The sequence below is a fragment of the Staurois parvus genome, unplaced genomic scaffold, assembly GCF_062004578.1.
Source record: "Staurois parvus isolate SC_StPar_1 unplaced genomic scaffold, SC_StPar_1.0 ptg000059l, whole genome shotgun sequence".
NCBI classification, from domain to species: domain Eukaryota; kingdom Metazoa; phylum Chordata; class Amphibia; order Anura; family Ranidae; genus Staurois; species Staurois parvus.
Genome location: NW_028317855.1, coordinates 2,298,495 through 2,322,546, shown reverse-complemented (window position 1 = coordinate 2,322,546; position 24,052 = coordinate 2,298,495). Strand labels below are relative to the sequence as shown.

Genomic DNA, 24,052 nt, shown 5'->3' with positions numbered 1-24,052 from the left:
GGGATCTGCAAAATACTCACCATGCTTCTTATTAAATTCCTTGGGGTGTCCACTCTCCAAAAAGTGGTTATTTGGGGGGGGGTTTGGTGGTATCCTGGCATTTCAGGGCCTCCGAAACTGTGATAGTCAGGAAGTGTAATGAGGAAATAAAGCTCTGTAAAAATCTGAAAGTGATTATTGGATTTTGGGGTCCTGTACTTGGCTAGATTGCCAAAACATCTCTCACATGTGGTACCCCCATACTCCTGGAGAAGTAGCAGAATGTATTTTTGGGAGTAATTCCACATATACCCATGGCATGTGTGAGCAATAAATCATTTAATTGACAATTTTATATTAAAAAAAATAGTCATTTTCCAAAAACTTGTGGTAAAATAGTTTGGGGTGTCTACTTTCCAAAAAGGGTCATTTTGGGGGGTGGGGGCATTTTATGGGGCATTTACACATCACTCGCTCTTCTAACCACCTGAAGATCAAGCCTTTTTTGACACTTTTTGTTCACATGAAAAATAATCTGTATTTTTTGCTAGGAAATTAATTTAAACCCCCAAACATTATATATATTTTTTTAAAGCTAACACCCCTAGTGAATAAAATGGTGGGTGCTGCAATTTTTTATGTCATAGTAGTCGCACAGCAATTTTTCAAACGCAATTTAAAAAAAAAAAACACTTTTTTTCTTTGAATGCACAAAAACACAATATATTGGCCAATTATTTGGGAAAATATGAAAGATGACGGTGTGCTGAGTAAATAGATACCAAACATGGCATGCTTTAAAGCTGCGCATGCCCTGTGCAATGGTGACAAACTGCATTCGTTTATAATATCCATAGGCAACATTTTAAAAGCCTTTACAAGCTACCATTTTAGATTTACATTACAGAGGAGGTCTAGTGTTAGAATTACTGCTCTTGATCTGACGTGATGTTCACGGCGATACCTCACATGCATGGTACAACTGCTGCTTAGATACCGACACAGGGTCAACACAGGTGTGCGCGTGTGTAGAAGCGGCGAGGGTGCTTTTTTTTTCTTTTTCTTTTTTTTTTTTTTTTGATCACTTTTAATGCTATGACAGGGAATGCAAATATCCCCTATAACTTCAATGGGCATTGTCATTTATTCTTTTTTGAGAAATCTGGGGTCTATCAGACTCTGCCCTTACATTGTATAATCAAACCAAGATCAGTGTGATCAGATGCTTTCCCAGTTTACAAATGGTGTTGTTTATATCCTGTGAATCTGAAGCAATGAAATGCTCGTAGCTTCTGATTTCTTAGACTATAGAGATGATTGGCACCATTCCGGTCTCCAATCAGCTCTATGGTCAGCTGGCAAAAACTCTGGCTGCATTCTCAGGTTCCCCCAATGGCACAGGACTGCTCGAGAAGGCCTTGGAAGGCAGCGGTGGAGGGGGGGGACATCATCTCCCACTGCTTGTAAAAGCAATCCTGCAGCTAATTCGCCACTAAGGATTGTTTTTTACATGAAAGCAGATCACCGGCTGAAAAAAATACCAGGATGATGCCTGCAGCTGTAGGCATCATCCTGGTAAAACCATTCAAAGTCCAGTGATGTAACAGTATGTCGCTGGTCCTTGTTGAGTATATATGCTATGTTCATCTTTGTTTGTTAGTTTTTTTTTTTTTTTTTTTTTTTTTTTGTATGCAGCCTGTGGGCTGAATGGAAAAAGAGAAGACATCTTTGCCAGAAAAAGTGAGTGGTATTCCCACTATTAGAATATACCGCCCTACATCCACCCACTTCTAATGATGGGCACACATTAGGTCGCACAGTGCCACATGCGCCAGTTCCAAGATTGTACAAATGTACAAATAGTGGCACGCTTGAATACAAATTGTCCACGTATAAGTGGTACCCCATATGGAAAAAGGATAACACCAAGCCCCAAACTATCTTACCGCTACTCCCCATGTAGTCTGGGCATCCGGGGGGCTCCACATGACTATCTTTTCCCTCGTAAATTCGAAATGTGTGTGTGTGTATATGTGTGTGTGTATATATGTATGTATGTGTGTGTGTGTGTATGTGTTAGCCTGTTGCCCTCTGACAGGTCTTATACATCTTGACCCCATATCTGGCACGCTTGCTGGGGAGAAATTGTTTGAATGCAAGGTGGCCAGAAAATTTGAGGGACTCATTAACGCAGATTTTTTGCTGGGGAGTATAGATATCTGCAAATTTTTGGTTTTAAGGTGATTTACGAGGGGCTGAATTTTGGAGGCGGTCAAATTCAGGGTCACCTCGAGGACGACCGTGTATTGTCGTTGAAATGTATAAAACACATTATACTCTCATATCTATGCCTGGCTATGGCAGCAGAGAACACGGGCATGTGAAGAATCGGGTCTGTGGACCAATACAACCGCAATTTTTTTCCAGTAATGCCCATGGTGAGGGTTAGGCTCAAAAAAAATTTAAATTCGGAAACCGTAATGGGTTTCCATGCGAATGGTCTGACAAGATTTGAATTTGGGTTGGCGGCGATAAATTGTTGTGCATATAAATTGCTTTGATCCACAATCAATGCATACAGATATTCCATGAAAAACCGCTCCAAAAAATCAAGGGGAGTAGTTAAATTTTTGCTTTTTCCACCTGTACGGGTGCTGCGGAATTTGTGGGCTGCCAATCGGGATTTGCAAGCACATCCGGAAAGATACTAGGGGCTCTATGGGCCTGTGTATGAATGCTTGGTGGTTTTGGACAATACTTGTGCTCGCCACCACACCAGCTTGTACTGCATTTATGGGACTCGCCACATCACCAAGTGATACTGCAGTGCTGGTATGTGAAAGATCAGGATGTGCTAGGCTACTGGTGCTCGCCAGTTCACCAAAATGTAGCGTGGCACTAGTACTGGCACTCTGCTGCATATGAGAGTCATCAAAATTTACTGGCAAGTACTAACAGAGATCAGGGCTGATTCTGCGAAAACTGCGGTTTTGTGTGCAATGTATCAAGTGATAGTGACCTACTGACACTGCACTTGCTGGGGGAGGAAGGGGGGAGCGTAGGGGCTAAATGCAAGTGCCAGGGCTGATCCCGCTAACGCTGTGTTTTTGGGGACACTATACTAATGTGGTATAGTGCTGATCTGATCAGATATTGATCTGTTCAGACACTATCCTAGCAATGAAGGTTTATTATATATGGGCGTGTTCCTGGCAATCAAGAGGTTAAATGTGATTACTGGTGTGCTGACCGGCAATTTGACACTATCTGGGAGGGGCGTATATATATATGTGATTTTGCACACTCGTGCCACCCTGTAGCAGTATGGTGGTATTTGATCTCCTCTGCGGTTTTTATTTTTTGCGCTAAAAAAAGTGACAATTTTGAGAAAAAAAATATATATTTTGGACTTTTTGCTATTAAACCTGTCCAGTAAAAATCTAATTTAGGCCAAAATGTATTCTGCGACATGTCTTTGCTAATAAAAAAATCCCAATACAAGTAAATCCATTGGTTTACGTGAAAGCTACAGCGTCTATAAATGTCGGCATAGATACTGGAATTTTTTTTTCCATACTAATAATGGCGGCAATCGGTGACTTTCTGACACGGGGGAGGGGGGAAACTGACTTGGGGTCAATGACACCAATACAGTGATCAGTGCAAAAAAAAACACTGACACTGCGCTAATGGCACTGGGGAGGAATGGTTTTGGAGGCAAAGGATTAACTGTGCGAGGGGAGTGGTTCACTAGGGGGTGGGGGGGGGGGGGTGTGCTTCACTGTAAGCACACTGATCCGGAAGGTTGAGCTCATCCATCTGGATCAGTGTGCTCAAACTGACAGGGAGGAGAGCTGCATTGAAAACAATGCAGCTGTGCTCCCTCTCAATGTTTGCCGATAATCACTGCCTGCGACACGGTGATTGACACCTGCGGCCGCGATCAGCGTCACGGGTAGGGCTGCCGCACGCCCGTACCCAAAATGCAAAAGCGCATATATATATATATATATATATATATATATATATATATATATATATTGTATGTGATTTTGCGCAGAGGTGCCGCCCTGCCGCAATATATCTACTCTGGCTGGTCAGCAAGCGTTTAATTTACATCTGTTGTGGATTCTTGTTTGGAGTTTTTTTTTGTTTGTTTGTTTTTTTTTCCCCATGCAGTTCCACCTACCCTGATGCAGATGTTGACACCCCCCCTCCCGCCAGCGACCAGTGGATTCCCGTCTAGTGTTTCTTTCTGGCCAGTGTGTACTTTTTAGTGGGTGTGGTTCTGGCCAGAGCCCTCCTGCTGGCCTCCTCATTGCATATGAGGGATTAGTTTGGGTCTTTACCCTTGGCTTGTTTTGTTTGGCTGTCACTTCTGACTCTGGCGAACAGCATCCCTGTAACACTCGTGGCAGATACTTAAAGTGGAGGTTCAGTCAAAATGAAAAAAAATAAGTCCGCAGCTACAAAAACTGTCCGCACTGGCTGTCCCGTGTTCCTGGCGCCTGCATCTTCAATGTGGGCACCCGGTTGTGACAGCTTGCAGCCAGTGCGCATGCGCTAGTAGCACTGCGCTTTCTGAATGGCCCCATAGTCTTCTGGAACTTGTCACGTGTCCCAGAAGACTACAATGAGGAAGGGGGTGAGGACAACTCCTTCCGATCGCCTAGGGTACCTGTCCAATTCAGGTGCCAATACTTAACGGGGAGCGGGGGATGAGGCCTTAAAGCAGAACTTCCCCTTTTGGGTGAAGCTCTGCTTTAAGCTGGCAATGCATTGATCAGAATTCAGCTGGTCCAGTGGGGACAGGTCACATTTTACATCAGTGCATGGGCTCCCCCACATAACAGAAGTCGATTTGTTTAAATTACTTTCTGTCCAAAGAACGTATTAGAAGATTAAGCCGCTGGTTAGCGCTTTCTGACAGCGGTGCATGTCGCTGTCAGAATACAATGTTGTATCCATTTCATGTGTGTGTGGATGGAGAAATCCACCCTGCCGGGACATTGTCAAGGAGTCGCCAACTCTCCGCTTTCGTATGGTCAGATGGTAGGCTTTTTTAAGCCAGTTCCATTTTCTCCGTTTAACTTTAAACCTCTAATTTTTGATGTTCTCATCATTTGACAAGTCAATCAGGTGGGCCAAGAAGTTTGCTCTAGAATTGGGGAATTTTTTCATTCCCATATCTTGCAAGATCCTTACGACTGATGTCAACTGTCGGACTGGGGAGGAGTCCTGGACACCTTAAGTGGGATATTTGGATGTCATTGGAGTCTAGTTTTCTGATCAACTTCCTTGAACTTTGTGTGATTTGACTGCCTTTGCAGTTGAACCACCCTGCTGGATTGTCATCTGATCCAGTTTTCAGTTGGACAATGCCACAGTGCTTGCGTACATCTATTAGGAGGAAATTAAAAGTCTCACCATGGCAAGAAAGGTGGTTCTGAGTCTGTCTGGGGAAGAACTTCACAATTGCTGAGGCGGCAGCTACTGGACCCAGGGGTCAATGCCCTATACCCAGGGCCTGTGTCGCAGCTGGAGGGGATGCTGAATGTGGTCCTTCTGGTTGCCAGGTTCAACAGCAAACTGGATAGGTTTCTTTCCAGGTACAGGAATCCTCTGGTTGGCTGTTGAAACCCTAGTTTTTTTTATTTTTGAATTGGGGGCATCTCTGAATTTGTGTTTTTTATGGTACTAACTGCTAAGAAGGTCCAACATCGGACATGGAAGGCATACTTCACTCGGTGTGAGTTATGGGGTTTCCACCCCATAGTTTTTCCCCTTGGGATAAATCCTCTCCTTCCTGAATCTGGGTCTTGACCAGCTTTTGGCACTTAGCACTTTCAGGTATCAGGTTTCTGCTCAGTCTACAGCCATAGCCAAAAGTTCTGAGAATGCTACAAATATTAATTTTCACAAAGTCTGATGCTTCGGTGTTTTTAGTTCTTTTTGTCAGTAGTTACTATGGTATACTGAAGTACACTGCTCAAAAAAATTAAAGGAACACTTTTTTTTTTAATCAGAGCATCAAGTCAGTTAAACTCCTGGGATATTGATCTGGTCAGTTAAGTAGCAGCGGGGGTTGTTAATCAGTTTCAGCTGCTTTGGTGGTAATGATATTAACAGGTGCACTAGATGGGCAACAATGAGACGACCCCCAAAACAGGAATTGTTTTACAGGTGGAGGCCACTGACATTGTTTTCCCTACTCATCTTTTCTGACTGTTTTTCACTAGTTTTGCATTTGGCTAGGGTCAGTGTCACTACTGGTAGCATGAGGTGATACCTAGACCCTACAGAGGTTACACAGGCCGTCCCAACTCCAGGATTGCACATCAATATGTGCCATTGCCAGAAGGTTTTCTGTGTCTCCCAGCACAGTCTCAGGAGCATGGAGGAGATTCCAGGATACAGGCAGTTACTCTAGGAGAGCTGGACAGGGCCATAGAAGGTTCTTAACCCATCAGCAGGACGGTATCTGCTCCTTTGTGCAAGGAGGAATAGGATGAGCACTGCCAGAGCCCTACAAAATGACCTCCAGCAGACCAAACAATCAGAAACAGACTTCATGAGGGTGGCTTGAGGGCCCGATGTCCTCTAGTGAGCCCCCGTGCTCACTGCCCAGTACCATAGAATTTAATTGGCATTTGCCATTGAACACCAAAATTGGCAGGTCTGCCACTGGCACCCTGTGCTTTTCACAGATGAGAGCAGGTCCACTCTGAGCACGCGACAGACGTGCAAGGGTCTAGAGAAGCCGTGGTGAGCGTTAAGCTGCCTGTAACACCATTCAGCATTGTTGGTGGTGGGTCAATGACGGTCTGGGGAGGCATATCCATGGAGGGATGCACAGATCTCTACAGGCTAGACCAGTGGTCTCCAAACTATGGTTCTCCAGGTATTGAACTGCAAGTCCCATGAGGCCTTGCAAGACTGACAGCCACAGACAAGACTCGCAGAGGCATGATAGGAGTTGTAGTACTTCAACAGCTGGAGGGCCATAGTTTGGAGACCCCTGAGCTAGACAATGGCACACTGACTGCCATTAAGTATTGGGATGAAATCCTTGGACCCATTGTCAGACCCTAGGCTCCTGCAGTGGGTCCTGGCTTCCTCCTGGTGTATGACAATACCTGGCCTCATATGGCGAAATTATGTAGGCAGTTCTTGGAGGATTAAGGAAGTGATGCCATTGAATGGCCCCCACACTCTCCTGACCTACCGTATTTGCCGGCGTATAAGACGACTGGGCGTATAAGACGACCCCCAACATTTCCACTCAAAATATAGAGTTTGTTATATACTCGCCGTATAAGACTACCCCCTCTTTCTTTTTGCTGGTGCCATGATAGGGTTGATAGGGGTTTGACTGCTGGACATTTTCTATGCTGTATTGTACTGTACAATGGTGCAGTACTGTGGTTGGCTGTATACAAAGCCTGATTGGATTGGTCCCTGCTCCCTGTCTGCCCTCCCTGTCTCCATGTCACTACCATGTCCCTGCATCTCCCTGTAATTGGCACTAGTGCGCAAGTCCGCATGTGCGAGCTCTGAGTAGACAAGGGGCGGGCCGGAGTGCCGCTGCTTCTCGCCAAGCAGAACGGGCCGGTCACGCCGAAAAGGCTGGCACCCCTGTATCGCTGCTGATGCTCGCCGCAGCCACGCTGATGACCTGCCGCGGCTGGTATGTAGAATGAGGTGGGCGGGCATCGGGAGGCCACTATGGGCACCGGGCGAGTATCGGAAGGCCACTATGGCAGCTATGTCTATCCCAACTGAAGTGCACCCGGCGTATAAGACGACCCCCCCACTTGGAGGCATGTTTTTCAGGGCAAAAAGTCGTCTTATATGCCGGCAAATACGGTAAATCCAATAGAACACCTCTGGGATATCATGTTTTGGTCCATCCGATGCTGCCAGGTTGCACCTCAGACTGTCCAGGAGCTCAGTGATGCCCTGTTCCAGATCTGGGAGGAAATACCACAGGACACCATCCATCGTCTCATTAGGAGCATGCCCCGACGTTGTCAGGCATCCATATAAGCACGTGGGGCCATACAAACTACTAAGTACCATTTTGAGATGCTGAATGAAATTTCAGCAAAATGGACTAGCTTGCTTCATTATTTTTTTCACTTTGATTTTTCAGGGTGTCTTTGAATTCATGGGTTGATAATTTTCATTTCTATCAAACGATGGTGCAAGCTTACTTCCTAACACATTACCCAGTCCATATCAGTATAGATATCCAGCATGATATTTTTCCCCATTGAGATCTGATGTGTTTTCAAAGTTTTTCTTTAATTTTTTTGAGCAGTGTATAATTACAAGCATTTCATAAGTGTTAAAGTTCTTTATTGACAAATTAAGTTTATGCAAAGAGCCAATATTTGCAGTGTTGACTCTTCTTTTTTCAAGACCTCTGCAGTTCGTACTGGCATGCTGTCAATCAACTTCTGAGCAACATCTGGACTGATTGCAGCCCATTCTTGCATAATCGATGCTTGGATTTTGTCAGAATTTGTGGGGTTTTTCGTGGGCTCGTCTGCCTCTTGAGGATTGACCACACGTTCTCAGTGGGATTAAGGTCTGGGGAGTTTTCTGTCCATATTTTCAATGTTTTGTTCCTCCAAGCCACTTAGTTATCACTTTTGCCTTATGGCAAGGTGCTGCATCATGCTGGAAAAGACATTGTCCATCACCAAACTGTTCTTGGATGGTACAATTCTTCATTGCTTTGTTCTTAGGCAAAGTTGTGAGTGAGCCCACACACATGAATGGGGTCAGAATGCTTTACTGTTGGCATGACACAGGACTGATGGTAGCGCTCACCCTTTCTTCTCCAGACAGTTTTTTCAGGAAGCCCCAACAATGGGAAAAGGGATTCATCAGAAAAAATGAGTTTACCCCAGTCTGTTGCAGTCCAGTCCTTGTATCTTTTACAAAATATCAATCCATCCCTGATGTTTTTTTTCTGTAGAGAAATGGCTTCTTTGCTGCCCTTCTTGACACCAGGCCATCCTCCAAAAGTCTTCACCTCACTGTGCGTACAGATGCATTAGCACCTGCCTGTTGCCATTCCTGAGCAAGTGGTGCACCAATCCTGCAACTGAATCGATGGCCCTGGTGCTTGCTTGACTTTCTTTGGTGCCCTGAAGCCTTCTTGACATTAATTGAACCTCTTCTTGAAGTTCTTGATGATCTGATAAATGAATTAATTGCAATTAATCTAATCACTCTTCATAACATTCTGGAGTATATGCAAATTGCCGTCATGTGACCCCATCCTATGTGACATCAATGATGTCACCTGGGGTGGGGTCACTCGGGTGATGTCCCCGGGTGGCCCCGCCCCTTACATATTTAATAACTGTCAAACCACCGGAGCAGGCTGAAAGCTGGAAGCCATCGTTGGAAGCGGAGCCTTTTTTTTTTGTTTCAATTCTTTTTTCGGGTTGGCAGCGGCAGTGACGGTGGGCATCGTAATTGACGTTGGATCTACTGTCCTTTTTTTTTCACTTTTTTACACTGTTTTTCGTGAATGAATATGGGGTACATGGTACCCCTACTCATTCACATAGTGGGGGTGTCTGGGATCTGGGGGCCACCTTGTTAAAGGGGGATTCCAGATTCCGATAAGCCCCTTGCCCGCAGACCCCCACAACCACCGGCCAGGGTTGTGGGGAAGAGACCCTTGTCCCTATCAACATGAGGACAAGTTGCTTTGGGGGAGGGGAAGCCCCCCATTTTGAGAGCATGTGGCCTGGTATGGTTCGGGGGGGCGCTCGCTCGCCCTCCCCCCTTTCCTGACCTGCCGGGCTGCATGGGGGGGCCCCCATGACTTTTTTTTTTTTTTTTTTAATTTTGGCGTGGGAGTTCCCCTCAAAATCCATACCAGACCTGAAGGACTTGGGAGGGGGGGACCCCACGCCTTTTTTTAAAAATTTTATTATTGTGCCGGTTTTCAAATGTAATTATCGCTTTTTTGTTTTTTTTTTTTTCTTCACTATAGTTCAGAAATTCAGCTGTCACTTTACCCCAGCTAAAAGAAAGGAAAGTTTTTTTTTTTTTTTTTTTTTTTTAACTCCCCAAGTTAAGAGAAACAATGTTTCCTTTTAGTTTCTTAAAAGAAACAAAGATTTAGTTAAATCCGGGAAAAGTGACAGTTCTGTGAGCTTTTAGTGAAGAAAAAAAAAAAGCGGCAATTGCATTTAAAAATCAGCACTGACATACTTTGTTTGCGAAAAAAAATTTGTAAAAAACTTGTAAACCGAGGCATTATTTCCAATGGATTTTCATTTGTAAACCGAAAATAACATTATCTGAGGTGTTTGTAAACCAAGGTATTGCTGTATGTTCATAGAGGGCGCCCTGCCAAATATAGCAAAATTTGGGACCGTAGGTTACAAACTGTAGACTAAAATATATTGAATAACTCAAGTGCTAACTATGGTGAAATAAAACAAAAAATTACAATAAATTGCTGTAGCCGCTAGTGCACACAACCCATGTCTCAGTGGGGCAAATGATACGATCATTAAGTGAAGTGCAAAAATGCTGCTCTACATAAACCAATGGTACAAACCATTATATTACCAAAAAACAAAGTGAAAAAATAATTATTAGAAGAAAAAAATAGTTTTAAAAAAAAAGATATCTGTATGTGTATGTGTGTGTGTGTGTGTGTGTGTACAGTATACACACACACACACACTATTAAAAATTAAGAATGATTTTAAGTATCAATCAAGTTCAATCAATAAAGTGTTCGTTCAGTGAACCCTCCTTTTGGATAACGAAAAATATGTGCATCTGTCATCAATTCCCGTTCAAAGACATCCTCCACCATATATCTGCTCACCTCACGCAGTGTGACTTCACATTTTACAATGTTATGGTTTAACTGCCCTTTTGGTCCCATATGGAAGATCAGCTTGCTGAATGAAGACTCCAAAGTAAGCTCCCTCCTGATGAGCGTCTTTGTATCAGCCGTATTCCTCATTAAAAAGAACTCGACATAGTGCTTTATCCTTTTAAACTTTTATTCATCAATTAAAACATATGAAATACACTCTCATTCCAGAGGTGTATTTTGCACCAGGTATGATGAAGATTCAATGATATACTGATTAAACACAAGATGGCAGTATCTCAGCAGCAGAGTCCTGTACAAGCTCAAAACAGACACCATCCATAATATGTTGCAAGGCAAAGCAGGGGCCCACTCAATGAATGCTCTTGCCTGCTGTAATGCCGTTTCAAGAGCCGTTTGTAGAGTACTACAGGCCACTATCCCGTGACATCATCCACAGATTAACTTTTTGTTGCTATTCTGTCTGTGTTTCAATACAACTACCATTTGATTTTTAGACTGATCATTTCTTTGTGAGTGGGCAAACATTCAAAATCGTCAGGGGATCAAATACTTATTTCCTTCACTGTACATCCAAAAGGACCACTTTTACCCTCCTTGGTCCAGTCAGCCTCAGGGTTCTTCCTGGGTAGTCCTAGCCTTAGCAAGATAGATTTTCTGTCCTGGTAGTCCTTCGGTACATAAAACTCCTCCCGCCCCCCCCCCCCCCCCCGCCCCCGTCTTTCTCTTGGACCTTGTGGGATTGGGTGAATTTAATCTTTGGGGCTCATAGGCAGTTTACTTTGAACTTGTGTCACATTGAGCCTGTTTTTGTTTGTGTGCTTTTGCCTACCCCTCAGTTGCACTACTTTTTGATGTCCTGACAGTACATCATTTCCTATATCCTTCAGTGGACAAGAAAAAAAATAGGACTTTTATACTAATCATAAAATCCTTTTCTTGAAGTCAGTTGAGGGACACGGGTCCAACACTTTTGTGTTTTTATTTCATGCAGCTGCTACTGCTTGCCCCAAACTGAGGCAGCATTGGATTAAGAAGCTTATATTTAAACACAGCAACAAATCAACCTATAATGACCCAGAAAAGTTATCCACCTCCACCCTTGAAGGCTAATTAAACAAAATAATAAAACTTTTCCCTAAAACAAATAAATAACAATAAAATAAACAAAAAGATAGAATAAAACCCACATAAAGACATAAGACAATAAAAAATATCCCAAATATCCGAAATTCAAAAATAATAAATAATCCAAAGAAATGATAATCCAAAAAAATAATAATCCAAAAAAATAATCCAAAAAAAAATAATCCCCACAGGTGTAAATGGTAATTTTCTTTCTTCTTTCATCAAACACTCCTTCTCAATATCCGCAAATCCTGATGACAGTGCACCTCAAAAAGAGAAAACTTGACATAGTGTCATACCTTTTACATAATGCAACACACGTGCCACGCAGCATGCAAAAAAATCCTTTATAAATGTGTATACTCTATAGATGAGTATCTATACACATGCAAATATTCTATAGTGAATATAGATATAAGTCAAACACACTCATATAAAAAAGTGTAAAAAACACCATGTGTAAAAACAACTCCCAATTAGCACTGCAAGTGTGTATCTCAGTGATCCCCTGAAACCAAAACAACACTCTCCAACTCATATGCTGATGGGTAATTACCCTATATCAAAAACATCAGGGCAGGACACCACTCTGGGTTAATTTCTCCTCCAACCGATTATATCCAAATGCTAGGGTTATTCTTCCATTCACAAGAAAATCCACAGTCACAGTCTATAACATATCCTCCTTTATTAGTAACTCACATAAAATCTGGGTGAAAACAGCTCCTCCTCACAGGGATACAAGTGTGGACAGATTCAGGGAAACATTGGCCACATGTTCCCACTTCCAAGATGGCCGCGATCGCACTTCTGGTCAACGTCGATACGTCTGACGTCATGTGTCACTGACGCGTTTCGTCACTTCCTATGACTTTTTCAGAAGGGTTATTTTGTTTATTGGATTAAGAAGGGTTGTCCTGGTTGGCCTGGCCTTTCCTGTTTGCAGCAGTATAACCCAATAATGCTTCAAATTGTATTTGCAAATACTCTAAAGCCGAGCATATAAGAGAAGTTCATTGTATGGGCTTATGTACACTTAAATATTGTGATCTCTTCCTGCAAGAACAAGGGTTTTGATATCAATAACAATTCATCCCTCTTAAAGTGTATTTAAATCCAAAACCAAAAATGTATATGTTGCACTATATTAGTCCTTGATTGCATTTGATCTTTTTTTTTTTTTTTTTAAAGCTTCTTTTGTTTTATTTGCACCTGGTGATTCTGCAAATTACAAACTTCCTGTCCTTTATCTGTTCAGAGAGCCCTGGTTGTAACCCTTGGCTGCTACCTTGATATGGATTACAAACATGTCCACATCTCCTCATCTGTTAAAAGGGGACAGGGTAACTTGTCGTTTCCAGGTGATAGCTAGGAAGGAAGATATTCTTTGGTGCAGCTCATAGGAAGTGGAAAGGACACTGCATGTCTGGCAAAGGCAATAGGTATTTTCTGTACTTGCTAAAAATGTTCTTAGCCTGTAAAAAGAAAACAATGTAGCTACATCATCTGAGGACTGTAAGCTGCAACATGTTGTATTTTTTTTTTTCTTGGATTTTTTTTTTCCTTTTAAGTTGACCATACTCTGTACAATGTGATTGTACAATGTCTGTACTATATGCTTTAGCTTTACTAAAACTATGTAATAGGGATACCTACCTAAACCATTCTTTCAAATACTTAACTAATTATTTCAATCAGACAGGCCCGTACACTGTATAGTTGATGGAAGGTCTAAAGAAGAATGTACAGTCAGATTGTATAGTGTATGGTCAGCCGTAAAGTTCATATTTGTTTTTGATTAGCTTTTAGTTTTTAATTTTTTTTTTACGCTACCTTTCTTATATTCTTGTCTAAAGTTAAGTTAAATTGCAATGTTCTTTTTGCAGGGTCTAAAAACATCTGTTAATTATAGCATTCGGGCAGTGGATGACCGTTTGGCTAAACAAGATGACCTTAGGAAAAAAAAGGCAAGTTATATAGCTTTTAAATTGATTAGAGTATCAGATTCAGCGAGTATTTTTAAAGAATTTAGGAGATTTTTTGAAGCTCCCAAAGGAACACTGTACTTGCAGTACTGTACAGTTATCTTTTATTTAGTGCCCAATACCCTATGTCCCCCAACCTTGGTAACTCCTTCCATGTCTCATACCTGCCTATCCTGCTATGTCGATATCTTGATACTGTACACCCCCTCTTCCAAATTTTCCAAACGTTCCCATGTGTTTGAATTGTGGGCTTCATGGTGATGGATGGGCTTTACCAAGGAATGAATGGAGATTCTCTTGCACGTGTAGAGGAAAAGCAGAGCCTCATGGGGAGTATATTGAAGAAGTTGTGCAGCAGCAGCTGGAACTACACAAAGTAGTTTTTGTCTAATGAGAACAGATCGGATTCTACAGTTACAGCTGCCCTTTAAAGTGGTTCTAAAGCTGAAACATGGTTTACGTTAATTTATTCCCTGCAAAAAAAAGTTTAGTAAGCAGATTTTACCCCTCACCCCCCCAATACTTAGTCCTCACTCGATCCAAAAATGTCCCTGGCTGCTGTTTCTCTCCTCTCTCCCTCTTCACACAGGGACTGACAGGCAGCAGCTGGAGCCAATGGCTCCCATTGCTGTCTCTGAGCCAATAAGGAGGTAGGGAATTAGGAGAACCGCTGCTCTCGTGCAAATTGCTAGATCAAGATCGGGCTCAGAAGTATTAGGCAGGGCTGGGAGGCACAGCAGCACACAGAAGGTTTTTTTACCTTCATAGAATACATGAAGGTGAAAAAACCTTCAGCCTTTAGAACCACTGTTAATATGTTGGCCTAATTTTTACTTTTTTATTTCGTTGTATACATTTTACCTGAAGGCTGAGGATACCCCTTTGGGTGGTAATCGTAGAGATATCATATCTCTTTTTATGCTGATATAAAAGGTCTAAATAGATGCCTGATGTTTCCAACATATTCTTGAGAAAATTTATAAAGAACACAAAATCCCCATTGTCTTTCAACACACAGTGTAACAGTTATCCTCAGTTCCCACTACTGTGACCTGAAAGTTGTGCGTCTTTGCCAGGGCATTGCCAGCCAGTTTGCTGGTGACGTGTCTTTGGTGCTGGTGACGACTTTTAATGCGACTTTCATGCCTTGCAACTGGCACAAGTCAGATAGAAGTCACCTTGAAGTAGTATATGAACCTTTTTTACAGTCAGAACGACTTCAGTAGTGCTAATTAAGACAGCTGTCATTGATTATCATGGAATTTCACATGTCATGTGACTTTGGGTCTCACAAGTCGGATCCCAAGTCACGGCAGTATGAACCGAGCATTAGCATGAACCTATAAGAGCACTCCTGGTTCTCTGAGTTGCAAGGAGGTTGATGATCATGTATAGTATGTACACTGATCTCCCTCCTTAACTTCTTGAGGTGAAATGATGAAAATGAAGCAGGTAGCAGGAGAGTATGATCACACTGATCACTTTTACTAAAAGCACAGAGAGCCAGTTTAAAGGAGAAGTTCACCTTTTGAAAAAAAAATAATATATGCACATTTTTTTGCAGGCAAGAATGTGCTTTTTAAAAAATTTTTCCAAGGAGAGTGCAAACATTGCACCCTTGATCAGCAGATCACAGGTGTAATGCCAGACTCCTGCAGACTCTCTGGATAGCTGTCTGCCCTCGTACGGGCAAGGAGTACTTGAGTGCAGGAAGATCAATGAAATACGAGAGTGATCACCAGCGCCCTCTTAGTTCATTGAGAGCTGCAAACCATCAGTCACAATGGCTGACGGTACTTGTAGTCTATTCACAGGAAATCCTGAATGAATGATGTGGCCGTGTGGGCAGAGTCCCGCATGGCCGTGCTGTTTTCAAACTGTAACAGCGGGTGCGGGGAGGTTCCCCCTCCCACTGTCACAGGGAGTGGGAAGATCAGGGGGAGAGGGGGTCAATGTTGAATGTGTTACACCCTAAATACGGGTGTAACGTGTTCAGAATGGTAAACTTAGCCTTTAAATGTATAACCAGTCCATGGATCCTACTGTAGCCTCCAAGTTTTTGTTTTTTTTTTGTTTGTTTTTTTTTACCTTTGATTTGTGAGAGGTAAAGCCCTGGCATATGGCCCAAATCCTTGGTAATCAAGGGATTACAACTGTTTAATTGTGTTTTTCAAGTATCTCGATAGGTCTTTATAAAAGCTATTGCAAATTCCATGTAATGTGTGATTATAGGAGTAAAAGATGTCCTTATCAATGTGCTGCAGCTGCTTTGTTGTCCATTTACAACTAAATTGTTGTTCTTAAAGTGTATTTCAAGCCAAAAAGGTTTTTACTAGTTTTTGATAGGGTGGGGGCTCCTGTCAGGTTTTTACTGATATCCAGGACTTCATTATAATGTTTTCCTCTTTCTTCCTGTCCTGCTGAGAAAGGTTTCACTAGTTTTGTTTACATGATCAGTCCCATTCTAGAAAGAACTTGACTAGGTTAGGTGTAGCTGCATTTGCTGCTGACTGATTTCTTATTTTCTACTCTCCTCTCCTATTTTCTGCACTCCATATGTATTTCCTTTTTGTAGCACTTTTGAAATTCTAACACAATTTTATTTTATTGCAGATGTGTGTCCTAAGGATGATACGCGTAATTCACTCAGTTGAAAAAATTGAAAAAATTTTGCTGTCCCACAATTGCAAAACTAATACAGAGCTGAACAGGTGAGATTTTATAAAAGGGCCCTTTTGCACTGATTTTTTTTCCCTGTGCTTCTACCCCTTTTAAAAGCGCAAGAAAAAACGCAATCAAAATATTTCCCTTTTAAGTCCTATGGGACTCTTCACACCAGTGTGCTGCAGGTGAAGAGCGTTTTTGAAAAGTCCTGCATGTTGTGTCTTTGGTGCACTGTTTCAAAAGCGCATCAAAACGCACCTCAAATTAAAATAAATTCAAAATGCCTAAAAAAAAATGCACCTCCGTTGCATATTTGGTGCACTTTTTGAGCCACTTGTCCATGTTTCACAGGTGCAGGATTGGAGTCAGGCAACCAGAAAATGCACCAACAAAATGAAGAAAAAATTCTGGATGTACCCTCTGCACACTGCTATATACCCTTTATAGCTAACTTTGCAATGAAAAAAACTGTGATTTTTACTGCTACAGGATGGCATTGCTGTGCAAAATCACATATATAAACGTCGTCGTGCACTTCTGCCTCACAGGGGCAAATCTTCAGCTATGAACTGTCACCGCACAAAACAATCTGCAAACCCTGCAGATTGTCGGTCAGGGAGGAAGAACAGAGCTATGGCCATGTTTACATAGCCATAGCACTGTTGTGACAGGGTAAAGTCGTGAATCATGTTTCTCTGTAGAGCTGAAAACACGATCCATCACTTCCCATAGCAAAAGCATCACCTAATGTACACCAAGCACATAGCTAGGCACACATTTGACACTTTGATCACCCGAGATGTTAACCCCTCTTCAGCCAGTATCCTTAGTAGTGCCAGTGCTTATTTTAGCACTGATCACTGTATTACTGTCACTGGTTCCCACAAAATGTGTAAAAATGTCTGCTTTTCGCAGGCCGTTTTTAAGTCGCTCATCGCCACCAATACTAATATATATATATATATATATATATATATAAAAAAAAATTTCCAGTGTATGTACCATAGTTTTGTAGATGCTATAACCTTTGTGCAAACTAATCGATATACAATTTATGGGATTTTTTTTTTTTTTACAAAAAGATGTAACAGAATACATTTTGGTCTAAATTTATTAAGAAATGTGATTTTTTTTTTTTTATTTTTTTTTTTATTGGATATGTTTTACAGTTGAAAATAAAAAATATAATTTTTTCAAAATAGAGAAAAGCTCTGTTTGTGGGGGAAAAAAAAACATCAATTTAATTTGGATACTGCATTGCATGACCGTGCAATTGTCAGTTAAAGTAACTCAGGGCCGTATCGCAAAATATGGCCTGGTCAGGAAGGGGGTAAATCTTCTGGAGGTCAAGTGGTTAAGATGGCCAACTGCAGCAAATTAACCCCAAATGGCCAGTCCCTAACCTACTCTGCAAAATGGAAATGCCACAGTGGATATAGTGCCAATATGGGGCAAATAGACACAAGTTAGAGGAGAGGTAAAGGTTCAGGTCTGGCCCCTGACCTGCAGTGCAATAGAAACAAGTTAGAGGAGAGCTACATATGCATTTCTTATTCCCTCTTCATTCTCACACATTGAGAATGGGATTTACTGAAACTGGGGCACATAGAATCTGGTGCAGCTGTACATACAGTAGTAACTACTCTGCTTCTAACAGCTAGTTCAATTAATTAATACAGGCCATAGACGGGTCGTTTATCGGCTGAATTTTCGGCCGATAAACGAAAAATCGGTCATTGCTGGCAGCGATGCTGCCACCAATGTCCACAAAAAAAGGCCGTTTTCCGAGGATTTTCCAGCATGACCGATAAAAGTAAACGAGAAGATCCGCGAAAAACGGTCAACGGTATTGCCCCACTAACGCCGTGAATATCGGCTGATTTTTTTGTGTGGACGAAAATTCGGCCAATAAACGACCCGTCTATGGCCTGCATAAGCTTTGACAAAAACTAGAAGATGATTGGTTACTATGCACAGCTGCACCAGATTCTGTCTAATTTTTTCACTTAGGCCATGTTTTGACTAACTGGTTTATTCATTAATAATGTGCATTTCTTCTGTCTTCCACCTGTTCAAGTGGTTCTAAGCCCTGATTCACACAGATCAGTGTTTGATGCGTCTTGAACTGCAGGATTTGCATGACATGAGAAAAAATGCGTGTAGCTGTGCGATCAGAACTTGAGGTCCATATAGTTGAACAGGAACCTTATGGGAAACGGTTATGTGTTTAGATGTATGAAACTTCAGCGCAGTCACTGTAAAGAAGTCTATAGTGCTACCACTCTAATCAAAGTGCTATATAGTAAATATGGCTATTATGACCATAAATCAAAGTGCATGGGTGCTTATATATTAAAAAAATAAAAGCATCTAAATGTATAGACTAGTCTCCTTACTGCTTCTGTCACTTCTTGTGTTCCCGCAAGTGAAAATTATATAAATAAACCTCTGACAGTGTTGCGCAGTATAAAGTGCATTAATCCCTTTTAAAATATCAAGTGCGTTGTTCTAACAAACGTGCGTATGCAATATGTCACATATATCAAAATAAACATGATCAAATAAATATCCAAATATGATCAAAGTTCCAAATGTCAGTATGAAATAAAATTTCCACAATAGTCCTTATATATGTGCAAAATCTCGGTTCTTTAATGCATTGATACATTCTCCACTCTTAACTTATCGCCACATGCATCTCTCCCATCATCTATTTTTATATGCTCTTACCTTGATGCTTTGACCCAAATTTAGTTCTCATGCACTTTCCCCTTATAATGGGGTCTCCTTTATCATGGTTGCTCTCTCCTTCTCCTCTCCACTGGTGACTTCAGTCCACCTCCAGTCTCCACAATCCCATGGTATATACTTAGGATTCTCTCAAATAATAAGATATATAGTGCTTTCCATGTGAGTAACAATATTTTATTAAAAGAATAAATTATACTCAACCTATAAAGTACACTATAACTAGCGTACTTCAGAATCCAAATTCATAGTATGGGTGATCTCCAACAAGTTTTGTTGGAGGTCGTCCATACTATGAATCTGGATACTGAAGTGAGTCTTTCATAGGTGTACCCTGTGTTACTGACCAGCTTGAGAGAGAGTCCAAAATCTCAACTCTATTAAAAACACATTGGTATTCCATGTGAATCGCAGGTGAAACAGACTGCAGTTGCTAACTGAATTGCACTAGAACCCTGAACAAATTTGCACCGCTTATATGTGAACCTAGCCCTAAAGGCTTAAACTTTTTTATATTAATGCATTATCTGCTTTAATGTAAATTCTGTTCGGATTTCCCCCTCATAGTTACCTGAACCTGATCTGGATCCAGAGCATTATTATTATTATTATTATTATATCGAGTTTATATAGCGCCAAAGGGTTTGCTCAGCGCTGTACAATAGAGGGGCGGGACAATACATGAAACCGTACAGCAACAACAAACCGCACACGAGGGGTTAGAGGGCCCTACTCTTTCGAGCTTACAATCTAGGAGGGAGGGGGTAGTGGTACAGGAGGAAGTGGCTGTGGGGGATGGAGTGGTAGGAGGAATGAAGGCGGACGGCTGTTAGGTAAAGGTAGGGTACCTGAGACCTGCAGCTCTCTTCACTTTCTCTTTTCTCACAGGACAAAGATGCAGCAGCAGCTGAAGCCATTGGCTCCTGTGACTGTTAATCAAATCCTGTTAGGAGGAAATGGGGGGGGGGGGGCAAGTTGTGCTGTCTGTGTCTACGGACACAGGCAGTGCGCTCAGGATCGAGCTCACTCAAGTGCCCCCATACAAGCAGCTCACTGATGAGGGGTAGCCGGGAACATCAGTGGGGCCACTGGAAGAGGAGGATCGGTCCTGCTCTGTGCAAAATAATAGCACAGAGCAGGTAGGTATGACATTTTTATTATTTTAAAAATCACTATAAAAATAATTCAAGCAAACTGGTTTATGTGAGCAGCAGGAAATGTTCTTGTTGGCATGATGTCTTTTGGGTTTTAGCCTTGAAATGTGGGTTTTTGCTTGGGTTTGAGTACACAGAAAATTAGCGGAGGCAGTAAATATTTACAGCGGTGTCCTGCTTTCACCAGCCCTCTTCTCTCCCCGGCATCTTCAGTGTGGGCACCCAGCTGTGACAGCTTGCGGCTTAACAGCCCGGTGCCCACTGCGCATGAGCAAGAAGCGCTGCACTTTGTGAATGACCGCATTGTCTTGTGGGACCTATCACATGTCCCATGAGACTACAGGTAGGGAGGGGGGGGGGGGGGAGGACAACTGCACAAAAGTAGGAGCGGGTACCTGTCAAATTTCTCCTCTAAAATCTAGTTGTCTTATGATCCGGTGCGTCTTATGGAGCGAAAAATACTGTTCTTTTTTATGAAAGGTTGCCTAGCAGTCATGCTCACCCTCTTGCTTTAAATCTTTGAGTTAAAAACCTTGAACAAGTAAGTAGGTAGAGATGGCTTTCCTGATCAGCTTATTTGTTTGGGGTCAGCGACTCCCCTCGATTAAAAAATGTAAGCTAGTAGGTCAGTATAACTGCTGTAGTATTTTTAGGAATAGTTCAGCAATGGCTGTCCCTGTATTTGACATGACAAAAAAGGCAAGCCAACATATTTGGTAATTATGTTGTAATTCTCTGTATATTTTAAGCTACATCAGTATTCATAAGATGTTTTTATTTCATATTTTTCTTTTATAAGCACATTGCTCACTGGGCAGATCCTGGAAAGAATAGCAACAGAATTTAACCAGCTGCAGTTTCATGCAGTGCAGAGCAAAGGAATGCCTCTTTTGGACAAAGTGAGACCAGTAAGTATAGCACTCATTGCTCCATTATCCATTTGTTACTATCATTTTATATCAGTAAATTCAGAACCTTCTTATCCATATTGTATATGCAATAACCAACTGAAACCGCCATTATCCTCTATTGAGCGGCGAGTGTAAACGGACATGCATCGGCTTAAACCCTCCTACATCCAATCTGATCCGTTAAGAACAAACGGATGGAGATCCTTTCCCCTCCATCTGGCTGGATCAGATGGCAGTCAGGTGTAAACGGATAGGTTGTCCGTTTTACATCCGACCACCCATAGAGGAGAACAGGCTGTGTCTGTGTCCGCTCTGCGTAAGTGGAGCAGACATGATCATGCCCTTTGCCTGCTTAGCGGGCATCAGCAAACGGATCCCCTGCTGAGCCAGCAAATTGCAGAGTCCGCCTCATGTGAAAAGGGCCTAAGGAAAGCAGGAAGATATAAATGGCTTATGGTTAGTTTCCTTTTTTAAAACCATGCTCTACTTTTTAATATGAGGAGTTACAATTATAATATACTAATTTGATTGCAATGTTTTTCTGTTTTTATAGCGTATTGCTGGAATAACGGCAATGTTACAGCGCTCCTTAGAAAGTCTCCTTTTGGAAGGACTTCAGACCTCAAATGTGGATATAATCCGTCACTGTTTGCGAACATATGCTACGATTGACAAAACAAAAGATGCAGAAGCTCTTGTTGGGCAGATTTTGGTGAAACCTTACATTGATGAGGTATGCCTGTATCCAGCCCATAATACAACAGTATGATTTAAACAACATGAAGCCGTAAAAAAGATTTACAACATTGAATGGTACAGCACTATTATAACACTGTTATTTAACAAAGAGAAAACGGGCCTCCTCGTTGTCAGATTGTTTCACATCATAGGAGATATCCGAAATGGGCCACCTGCTTTTTCTGCAATGTTATTGTTCGCATATAAGGCAAATGTGTACCTATTTCTGAATAGATTAAATTACCGGTAGAATTGTTTTGGCCACACACTAGAATGCATTACTGTATCGGGTAGGGAGAACATAGAATGTCATCAAAGGGAAAAAAAAGCGGCAGTGAAATATCATAGAATTGCTAGAGTATTTATCTGATCATGGACAATTGGGGAAAAAATGGAGTGCAGGTAAGCAAGTTTGGGGGTATAAAGGGGAGGATTACTGTGTCTCAGAGGAAAGGAGGTTGACAAGGAGCTGGCCATGTACAAGACAGAAAGGAAGCAGATTGATAACTGATTGCTATAGACTAGAGGTGAGAAATAAATGGCAGTTGATCATGATCAACTGAAAGAGTTATTCAGTTGTATGAATAGTGGCGCAGCTGTTTGCAGCGGACATGACTTCCTTCTGACAATATAAAGCACATAGCCATAGGGGCATTTATAAAATGTCAAGTGGCCTTTTATTTCTGCTTGTGAATTTGGCTGTTATGGCCATCAAGGCACAGTATGGACAGTGTTCCAAGACATTTTGCTACCGGAAAAAATAGCATTGTTGAAAACGGGTACAAATGCCAGAAATGCTGGAAAACAAAGCTGTGATAGTAGTAGCCACCAGATTTTGAGCTGAACTACTTTTTAAATAAGAAAGGTTGGGAGCGCAGGTTTTGTTGAAAGCCATATTTGGCACTTTTTTTGGGGTTGGGGGGGGGAGCCGATACCTTGTTTTGACAGGTACCTGCTCCCACTTCTGGCTTAGTTTGCCGCGTTGAAGTTCCCCTCCTTCCTCCCGCTGTCTTCTGGGACACTTAACAGGTCCCAGAAGACTGCAGGACCAATCGGGATGTGCAGTAGGCACCGCAGTAGGCACCTGGTTGTGAAGCTGTAAGCTGTCACAGCCTGCTGCCCAGTTGAGATGCTGGTACCAAGGAGAGAACAGGGAGAGAAGGTATCATTTCAGAACTTTTTCCACTGTTAATTTGACTTATAAACTGTACAACTCAGTTGAAAAACACACTGAAATCTTCTTTTTTTTATTTTTTTATTTTTTTTGGGGGGGAGTAAATATAAAAAACTATAATTAATGTGGTTGCATAAGTGTGCACACCCTCTCATAACTGGGGATGTAGCTGTGTTCAGAATTAAGCAATCACATTCAAAATCATGTTAAATAGGAGTCAGTACACACCTGCCAACATTTGATTCCACTGATTCACCCCAAATAAAGTTCAGCTGTTCTAGTAGGTCTTTCATGACATTTTCTTAGTAGCATCCTACAGCAAAAGCCATGGTCCGCAAAGAGCTTCCAAAGCATCAGAGGGATCTCATTGTTAAAAGGTATCCATCAGGAGAAGGGTACACAAGAATTTCCAAGGCATTTAGATATACCATGGAACACAGTGAAGACCGTCATCAAGTGGAAAGACCATGGTGCAACAGCGACATTACCAAAAACTGGATGTCCCTCCAAAATTGATGAAAACATGAGAAGAAAACTAGTCTGGGAGGCTGCCAAGAGGCTTACAGAAACATTAAAGGAGCTGCAGGAATATCTGGCAAGTAATGGCTGTGTGGGACATGTGACAACAATCTCATGTATTCTTCATCTGTCTGGACCATGGGGAAGAGTGGCAAGTCGGAAGCCTTTTCTTACGA

General features: G+C 42.0%; 1 protein-coding gene across 3 annotated transcripts in view; it reads left to right on the top strand.

The window, feature by feature from the left end:
- COG2 (component of oligomeric golgi complex 2) overlaps positions 1-24,052 on the top strand; it is a 174,110-nt gene that overhangs the window by 30,025 nt on the left and 120,033 nt on the right. For all 3 annotated transcript variants that reach the window (XM_089668546.1, XM_089668544.1, XM_089668545.1), the window contains 4 exons: positions 13,870-13,950; positions 16,582-16,679; positions 21,334-21,442; positions 21,999-22,178. In XM_089668546.1, coding sequence (XP_089524672.1) covers positions 13,870-13,950; positions 16,582-16,679; positions 21,334-21,442; positions 21,999-22,178 — 468 coding nt within the window. The remainder of the gene's footprint in view (positions 1-13,869; positions 13,951-16,581; positions 16,680-21,333; positions 21,443-21,998; positions 22,179-24,052) is intronic.